The sequence below is a fragment of the Hipposideros armiger genome, unplaced genomic scaffold (assembly GCF_001890085.2).
Source record: "Hipposideros armiger isolate ML-2016 unplaced genomic scaffold, ASM189008v1 scaffold_445, whole genome shotgun sequence".
NCBI classification, from domain to species: domain Eukaryota; kingdom Metazoa; phylum Chordata; class Mammalia; order Chiroptera; family Hipposideridae; genus Hipposideros; species Hipposideros armiger.
The window spans coordinates 79,159-88,651 of NW_017731795.1; the positions used below are offsets into that span (position 1 = coordinate 79,159).

General features: G+C 48.6%; 1 protein-coding gene across 1 annotated transcript in view; it reads left to right on the forward strand.

The window, feature by feature from the left end:
* Window positions 1–9,487, forward strand: part of ANKRD33B (ankyrin repeat domain 33B) — a 71,642-nt gene extending 62,155 nt beyond the window's left edge. Inside the window, exon 4 of the mRNA XM_019665514.1 lies at window positions 6,776–9,487. Within this exon, the coding sequence (XP_019521059.1) occupies window positions 6,776–7,599 (824 nt within the window). The 3' untranslated portion in view covers window positions 7,600–9,487. The remainder of the gene's footprint in view (window positions 1–6,775) is intronic.
* Window positions 9,488–9,493: the final 6 nt, after the last annotated feature.

Below are 9,493 nucleotides of genomic sequence, written 5' to 3' on the forward strand. Positions count from 1 at the left end.
AATAAGAAAAGATAATTAAAATTAATCCCATTGGTTGTGCTTTTTTGCCTCAGCGACAGTTTCAAATGTGAGACATCCGTTTGAACAGAGTTTAGGGTCTGTCTGTCCTGTATCGGTGAGAGATGGCTCATCCTGATGAAACGTTTGGTGGTCATGATGCTCTTGTGTTTGGAGGAAGCTTCGACGGCTTTTACCCTGGATCTGGTTACAGTTGAGCATAGAACTTCAGTAATTTACTTTGCAACCAAAAACGTGTGGTGTCAATCACACCTGTGCATGCCCCCCATGAATTAATTTGAATTACAAGCCGTTTTGTTTGTAGGGCAGGTGGCTTCTGGTTACTCTGGCAGAGGACGGGCTCTGCCGTCCCCTGGCTTTCCTCCCGGGTCTGCTGGAGGCTCTCAGCATTGGCTGAGCGTTCATTCACAGAATGACAGAAACACCTTTCCCGTCTCTTGAGAGACGGGCCTCCTGAAGGGCAGCGTGTTGAGTGCTAATGTTGTTTTTTCCCCACTCAGTTATTTGCGGAACACATGCGTACTCCTGCCTTCTTTTTCCCTCCCTCCTCTGTGACCCCTGCCCCATCAAGGCCTAAAACAGTCCTCATGCGTGCAGACCTTGAGTGCGTCCATCCTTGATCGGTGGCCAGAGCAGAGTGGTCAACAGAGCTAGCGCGGAAGCCAGGACCGCTGGTTTCACACGTCAGCTCCCCCACTTATCCAGGTGTACCCAGGCCCAGCCACTTAACACTCTGTCTGGGCCTCAGTTTCTTCTTCTGTAAAGCGAGGGGACTGACAGCAGCTACTGCAGGAAGTTGTGATTGGGATTGAATGAGCTCACATGTGGAAAGCCACTGGCTGCATGCCCGGCGTGGAGACCGCCTTCAGCCAGTGTAGTTATTGTTGTTGGCGAATTTACGTGTTCAGTAATTATCTGGTATGTGAATGAAAAAAATATGGTATGTTTTGCTCTTTGAAGAGTATCCTTGTGCTGAGATTCCTGAACTTTCTTATTGAGGGTAATAAGCATGTAACTTGGGGTTTCTTAATCGTGGCACTACTGACACTTGGAGCCAGGTAATTCTTTGTGGTTGGGGGCCGTCTTGGGAACTGAAGGATGTTTAGCAGCATCCCTGGCCTCTGACAACAGGTGACTGTAGCACCCCCGCTCCCCCAGGTTTGACAACCAAAGTTGTCTCCAGACATTGCCAAAGGTCCCCTAGGGGTACAGTGGCTTCCCAGTGAGAACCGTTGATGTAACTAACGTGAATACAAAAAGATGGAAAACGTGAAAAGAGAATCTTTTCCCTTATATGCATTCTTCTTTCCAGCTTGTTTTATATTCCTTCTTAAAATAAAAATCCGACACCTTTTCAGGGAGTTTTTGAGCCCCCCCCCCCCCCCCCCCCCCCGCAAGGCTTTGGTTGTCATGTCTAACTTCTAGAATATTTTCATTTTCTATTGTTAATACTAAGATAGTTTGCAGTTCTTTTTCTCAGGAAAGTGAGTTTCATTTTTCTTTTAACAGTAGATGTGTGTGTATGTTTTAAAAGACAAAAAATGTCATTGAATGTCCTCCCTGGGGTTGGTGGACAGCAATAAGGATACTCATTGAAGTATTTAAAACATTTGCACAAATATTTCTGTCTTATTTCCATTTAAATATATCAATTTTAAGAAAAAGCCTTTAAAGGTACAAATGAATGCTGAGTGTTTCCTTTGGGTTGGCATTTATATAGCTGTGGAAGGTATTTTGAGAGCTAATCACAGGATGGTCATCCTGAGGTCATTTTAAAAGCAAAAGGCACCAGCATTAACACATATTAATGGCTGGGGTACAAATGTGTACCTCATTCTCACTTTTTCAAGTGCAGTATTCTTCTGTGCCTGAGTGTATTTTTGTACCTGAGTCAAATTTCCAAGTGGCAATTTCATTATATCCAACAGGAACCATTTCCTTTTAGAAATGATGAATCATTGAACTGGGTGGCCCCCTAAACTGTTTGCGTTTTCCAGGAGTTCATAACATACAGACACATATCAGCTTTATCTTACCTTTCAGGTAGAACAAAGTAATGTTAGAATTATCATAACTTCGGATTTTAATAAAAATATAACTAGGTTTTGAAAAGCTCATCTGTTGGCCCTTTGGTTTTTGGCTTCCTGAGGAATGTCAGCTCTGCTGATGAGAATCACAGGGAGGGCTGTGGAACCTGTTAATTCAGTGGAATATTAATGCCCCCAAGTGACAGGTCTATTTAAATAAGTGGCTGTGGGAAGCCATTCGGAGGACGTATTTTCCCTGAAGAGAGAGAACTCGGTGGAGGTTGGCAGGTTCCAGATCTTTTTAAGAATGCTGGCTCTGTACCCACAGTGCTGTAATAGCTGCAGCATTTGGGGAGCAACACCAAGCAAACGGTAACCTTGAACCCTCCTGGGGTTCCAGGGAGCAAAGCACAAGGTATGGGAGGCAGCCTGGGGAGGAACAGGAAGCAGAGGCGCGGGCATGGCGTTGCTGACCGCGTGGTCTTTCTGTCCTCGGCGAAGCCTGACCGTGTGCTCCTGGGAAGCTCAAGGGCGTGATATCACTACCGAGGTTTCTTCCTGTTTATAAGGAAAGCATGAATGCCCCGTGAACTGAGAATTTGCCAAGTTGAAGTAGTTTCAAATTACTGAGCAGAAAAGGGGCTAAAAACCAGGCATCCCATGTCATCGAGGGCAGCGTCTTGGCTTGGGTAGCATGAAAGCATACTTTGAGGCAAGGACTTGGGGACAGGTAGTTGTTTTGGAAGGTGACCTGAGGAAGGGCTGTGAGGGATGAGGAAGTGAGACCCAGATGACAGGAAAGCTACTACATGTGTGCTGATGACCTGGTTACCCTTGTGGGCAACTGGAATTCAGTCCTGCCCAGAACCTCTGAAAGACCCAGCCCAAGATGTCTCCGAAATGCCTTGTGGGGGTGAGGCAGGGGAGACAGGGCGTTTATTCTGCAGCTCGAGTCCCTCGGGGCAGGGCAGCTCTTGGGCACATTCACTCTTTGGCATCTCTGCCAGCCCATCGTCTGCTCCCCTCCCCAAACCCCCATGCAGTGGGCTGGAGTGGAGGTGGTCTGATGCCCCATCAGGGGCCCTTTCCTGTTTCCTCGGATCCTGATTTTCATTCTAATTCTACCCCAAGTGCCCAAGAGACGGACCAGAGGTAGAACAGGAAGAAGCCTGCGAGGACGCATCCACAGTGGCCCCATGGGACCAGAAAGGCCTCTGGGCCAGAGGGAGACAGAGCTGGGCTTTGAAGGGTAGTTAAGATGGGGAACGGAGGTGATGCGTCCTGGGCTCTGCCTGCCTCCTGCTAGTCCCATGAACCTGGCCATGACCCCCCGGGGAAAGGATCCTGAGAGCGAGTCATGGAGGGAGCTTGTTTTTCTTTAGCACCTGTTTAGAATGCTTTCTGCTGCGAGTAACAGAAATCCTGACTTGACAGTGGCTTAAAGAAGACAGCTGTCTATTTTTCTCACCTCATTAGAAGTCCTGAGGTAGGCAGTCACCATGCAGAGCTGGCCCTGGACTCCATGAGGACATCACGGACCCAGGTGGCTCCCTCCTGTCCACTTAGCACCCTCCACCCTCAGATTGTTGACTGGTCACCTCATGACTGCACGGTGGTCATTAGAGCTCCAGGCTGCAGATCTGTGCTGCAAACAGGGAGCACACTGGTCCCCTTCAGCAGGATGCCTTCTCTTTGGGCTCGTGGGCCAGCCATAAGGGAGGCTGGGAAAATGGGGAACAGAGTTGCAGTCACTAGATTAGTCCAGTAATTCTCATGGTGAGAGGACGATGGTGGGGTTTGCGCCCCAGGGGACATTTGGCAATGTCTGGGGACATTTTGGGTCTTCACAGCTGGTGGAATTCTACTGGAATCTAGTGGGTAGAGACCAGGGATGCTGTTAAAAGTCCTACGATGCACAGAACAACCCCCACCACAAATTATCTGGCCCAAAATGTTAATAATGTTGAGGTTGTGAAGCCCTGGGCTAGACCGATCATGGTGCATTGCTTAGAGTATGTTGCTCACTTGAATAAAATAGGGGATTTTGTGTAGACAACTCACAGCACTTAACATGACAGCAAACAGACCCTGTGGCAGGGGCCCAACAGTTGTCTGCAGTGCTGGAGCTATGGGCGAAACAACGGGGTTGGAAGTATGGATAGGGGGTGAGGAGGCCAAAAATCTCATGCGGAGAAGGTGGGTGCAGTGGCCTTTTGGAAGTTTCCGTATTCTCTGAAAGGTGTGTGTATAAAGTGTTCATCATCGGTACTTGTCTTTTACACCCAGGCCAGTAATATTACCCTAAATGGTCATTTCTTAAGGAGGTGAATCCCTGACTTACAGCCTGACTCAGATTCTCGGGCTGTGTTACAGTCAGAAGGGCCTATGTTCTTTAGAATGTTTGTATTTTCCAAGTTCTTCTTGAAAAGGTACAAGAGGAGCAGGAAGAACCATGCTAAGCTTTGGACAGATGTTCTTTTAGCTTTCCATTAGCGTTTGAAAAATGTCTCTTTCAAGCGGCGTTCATTAAGATTTTAATTTTGCAGTTTGTTCCTTTTTAAGTGACATGCAATTAATTAAGGTTTAGTGTGTCATCTATTTTTTGCAGTGACACTTTTACTGCCCCCTTTTCATTTCAGTCCGTTTATAAATTGTACTCTAGCTAATGAGTTCCATCCTGATTTCCAGTTCCAAATAATTACCACTCTTCTAATACGGCTATTCTTTAATGTGTCACAGAGTTAAGAGCCTTATCGGTGAAATCAGGTGAGCTGGATGTGCCTGGGCCGTGGGGTGCCTGGGGGCTGCTGGGACTCCCCTGCTCTTCTCAGTTCAGCCCCTATTGACCAGACATCACAGCTCAGACACCTGAGGCTGTGTGGATGCACATGCGGGGGCCTCTGCCAGGGCTGGTCCCTGGGGAGCTCGCACACGAGATAATTGCCTCACTTCTCCACAATGCTTTGCCCGGAGAAATATGACTAATGAGACTTGAAATCCTGAATGATTTTTCACTGAGATTGGACCAAGATGAATTGAACAGCAATTTCTTATTAATTCCTATTTTACTACCCAGTTGAGATTTATGACATATTAGGAGGGGTTAGTGGGTGGGATCGGGGAGATTTATTAAGAAAGTGACTAATGTAAGGGAGGCCGTGAGGATGTGGGAGTCAGTGTTCTCCAGAGAAACAGAGCCAAATGGGTGATATGTATTCAAAGGTTTATTTTATGAAGAGATTTATTTTAAGGAATGGGTTTACTTGGTTTTGGGAGTGGGCAAGCCGAGATCTGGAGGGCAAGCCAGTGGGCTGGATACGGGTAGAAGCTGACGACGCAGCCTTGAAACTGAATTCCTTCTCCAGAAAATTCAGCGTTTGCTTTTATAGCCTTCAACGACTTGGACGAGGTCCACTCACATTATTTCGGGTAACCCCCTTGATTAAAGTCAGCTGATTGTGGATTTTAACCACATCTACAAAATGCCTTCACAGCACACCTAGATTAGTGTTTGATTAAATCCCTGGCCATGTTGTCACAGAAAACTGTCACCGAGGAAGGGCCCGCCTTTCGGGGTGAGGGGAAGTGCACGGGGCTGAGGGGCAGGAGACCTCCTCTCCTGTCAGCGTCGTGGCCTCAGGCAGGCTCCTTGGCCTCTGTGACTGCCGTCCATTCCGGAACAAACCTTTATTAAACACATGCCTCCTTCCAGGCAGGACAGTAGGTGTTGAGGAAACAAGTGAGGGGCAGCCCCTGTCCTGGAGAAGCCCACAGCCTGGTAAAGACAACAGATCCATGACCAACCAACCACCCAGCATAGAAACTTTCCCCAAAAATAAGAACCGTAGCCGTCCTCACAGGAGACCTGTGAGGAAAAAGTGAGATGATCAACAAATGGGACACAAAATCCTTTGCAAGTGTCCGTTACTGTTAGTAGTGTTATCTATCTATCTATTTATTTATTTATTTAAGATTTCATTGGGGAAAGGGGAACAGTGTTGGGGAATTGGGGAAGGGTAACAGCCAAGTTGTTGTAATTCAATCTTAGCTGTGGAGGGAGCAGCTAACTCAGCTCTAAGTCCAGTCACCATCTGGCCGCCTGTCGGCAGCTCGCGGCCGCTCAGCTCAAGGTGCCTGTTCAATCTTAGTTGCAGACGGTCGCAGCCCACCATCTCATGCGGGAGTCGAACTGGCAACCTTGTTGTTAGGAGCACGTGCTCTCACCAGCTGAGCTCTCACCAGCTGCCACCTGTTGGCAGCTCAGCAGCAGCTTGGCTCAGGTGCACTCACTGGCCCATGTGGGAATCGAACCTGCGACCCTGTTGCTCAGAGCTTACGCTCTTAACCAACTGAGCCACTCAGCTGGCCCATTACTAGTTTTAGAACATTCAAGTAGCATCAGCCAAGTGTTCACGAAGCACCTTTGTCGTCAAGTCATCTCTCCATTGCCGGCAAGCCAAGAAATCTTATTTCTTTAAAAAGTCCATGATTTAGGTGCTGAGTTCATGCGGTTTTATTTAGGAAAGACAAGTCATTAAATGGTGGATTGTGTTTTAACACGTTGCGATAGGTGACAGTTAGATAGATGCAGGTTTTTTCAGCTGACTAGGGGTAGGGTCTGTTATTAGGTTTTGGAAGTTTGATGGTTGCTTCATTCCACTGTATTGTGTCTTCTGCCCACGGAAGGAAAAAGCTCTTGTATCCTCCACTCATTATTCCTGTTTTTTCAGGGGCAGATGTCCACGCCAGGGACCCCCGCCGCGGGATGTCTCCCCAGGAGTGGGCCGCTTACACAGGGCGGGTGGATGCTGTGCGCCTCATCCAGAGGCTGCTGGATCGCCCCTGCCCGGAGCAGTTTGCGGAAAAGTACAAGCCAGAGCTGCCGCTGTCCCCCGAGGCGGTTCTGAAGCCCGCGAATTCCAAAAACTGCTTGCAGAGGCTCAGTGAGTTTATGCGGTCCTCGCTGACCTCCCGCTCACGCCAGGGTCTGGAGGATGGGGGGGTCTTGGACCACATGGTCAAGATGACCACTAGCCTCTACAGCCCCGTGGTGGCCATCGCGTGCCAGACCGTGTGCCCTGAGAACCCGCCCTGTGTGGGGAAAAGGCGGCTGGCGGTGCAGGAAATCCTGGAAGCTCCTGGGAACCCGGACACCCATGCCCCGGAGACACACAAGGGGGAGCAGCAGCCCCGGACCTCCCAGGTCGTGGGGGTCTCCAGAGAGGGGGCCCCGAGAGCCAGCGTCCCGTCTCTCCAGCTGCCAGGTGCCCCGCGGAAGGCCAGCCTCCTGCCCCTGCAGCTGCTGAGGCGGAGCAGCGTGCGGCCAGGCGTGGTCATCCCCAGGGTGCGCATCAGCAAGGCGCCCGCGCCCACCTTCCAGCCGGAGCGAGCGCCCGCCAAGGGCAGCACCAAGGACAGCGCCCACCTGCAGCTCCCCAAGTGGCGGTACAAGGAGGCCAAGGAGGAAAAGAGGAAGGCGGAAGAGGCGGAGAGGCAGCGGCTGGCTGCGGCGCACAAGGAAAGGCGGGCGGCGCGCTGGAGGAAAAGGACGTGAGGCGAGCGCAGCTGCCGCGACGAGGCGCCGGGAGGCCGCGCGGCTCCGCCCGGGGAGGGGCGCCCCCGCCACCCGCCTCCCGCCCCTGCGCGCCCCTCCGCGCCGCGCGTCCCGCGCCGGGACGGTATCCCCTGTGGACTCGCAAAGCAGTTCACGTTCAGGCCGCTGAGTTGGGCGCAAATCGATTTGCCGAGAACCGGTTCGCCTCGCAATGAATACATCTAGTGGGAAATTTGCCTGACAGTCTACCTTTAGAACCTCAGTTAAGAAGTTTTTAAGACCGATTTATCAAAGGGCAACTTCTGTGTAATTTTGTATTTTAATTATGCTCAGATTTGCAGCCTTTTATCGGTTATGGGGCTCTTTGTATTTAAGACACTTTTAATGCATTTGTCTGGAGACCCTTTGTTTAAAATACTGTTTCTAGCAATAATTATTTGTGATATCTCTATGATTTCATACAGAATTTGTGAAATTCTCTCTTTTCGCAGTTTGCTTTGGGCTTTCCTTCTCATTGTGGATGTGCAGAGCCCTGTATGTGCTTAGTAATCCGATTAAGTGAGACCAAATTTTTTTTCTAATTGATGGAGGCATTTTTACAGCAAAATGGTCAAGTGAGATGGAAGAATCGGATTTCCTTGTATCTTATTTTTTAAGCTCGCCAATCCGTTCCGTAATAATGAAGAAAAACCTTTTGTCAGACTATGAAACTGCATAGAGAAGCATGTATTTATTGCTAGAACCAAACTCATTTTAAGCGAGGGATTTTAGATAAGCTGGATAGAAAATCTTTAACATAGTCAAAAACAGATATAAGAGGAAACACTATTTTTAATAAAATGGGAGCAAATATAATAAATTATTACTAGAAATACAAAAGTAAGTCCTATGTGCTCTTCGATAAATTGGATTCAGATGTCCTTCAAAATGTAAAGAAGATGCAAAAATAAGGAACCCAGAGTGAAAACCACTGAAATAGATGGAGGTAATTTTTAGAGAAACAGGAATTAGAATGGACTATTTATTAAGCAAACTCTCTTGGGGTGGGCTGGGCAGCTCCCTCCTCCAGATTCAGTTCCAAAGATTCTTTGGTGTGGAATTACTTTCATTTCTCCTTTGACAACTGCCTGATGTTCAGTTCATCTTCACCCTGGCTTTGTAGAATTTCCACAATGTGAGGACATAGGCAGAGCGTGGATGTGGCTTGCCCTGGGCCCTGAGCTCTCAGCGGGCGTTTTCTGTCCGTACTTCTTATCTGCAAAGCACTGAGAAATTCTGAGGACTCTGTGGCCATGTGGGTTGTAGAGTATTTGTCATATATGCACTACTGACAGCACTTTATTTAAATATCCAAGTATCCCACTTGGAAGCTGTAGATTAGAAATGTTACAGATAGATTTGGAAGCTCTTTATTGTAACCGTGGATTTGCAGGTCAAACCCTGCTCCCTGGTTATGTCCTGACAAGCACCCTGCTGTCTCATGGTGTGAGCGGGGTGGCCCGGTCACTCCCTATTCCTTCCCACTCACACCTTCAGGCATTGAGAACCTGGGGTCTCATTCTCACCTCTCAAACCTTCAGTGTTGTCTGTTGTGAGATAGGTGTGATGATAATGCAGTTTTTAAAGTAGGATTGTACCAAATTCCTCCCTCAGCCCAGAAAGGCACAAGAAGAATAGAACAGAGGTCTGGACCCACTTTGAGCACCACTGGTATTGGTTGGCTGCAGGTCACAGCCAATAAGTGCCTAAGAGATGGGATTGGCCAAACCCCTTGGATGAGGTGAGGGCTGGTTCCCGAGGTAGAAACACCCTTAGTCTCCTTGATGGTCCAGTCTGGCATCCTGAAAGATCACTTTTGTGTGTATGTATTTTTGTTGCTTTGAACGACTGGCTG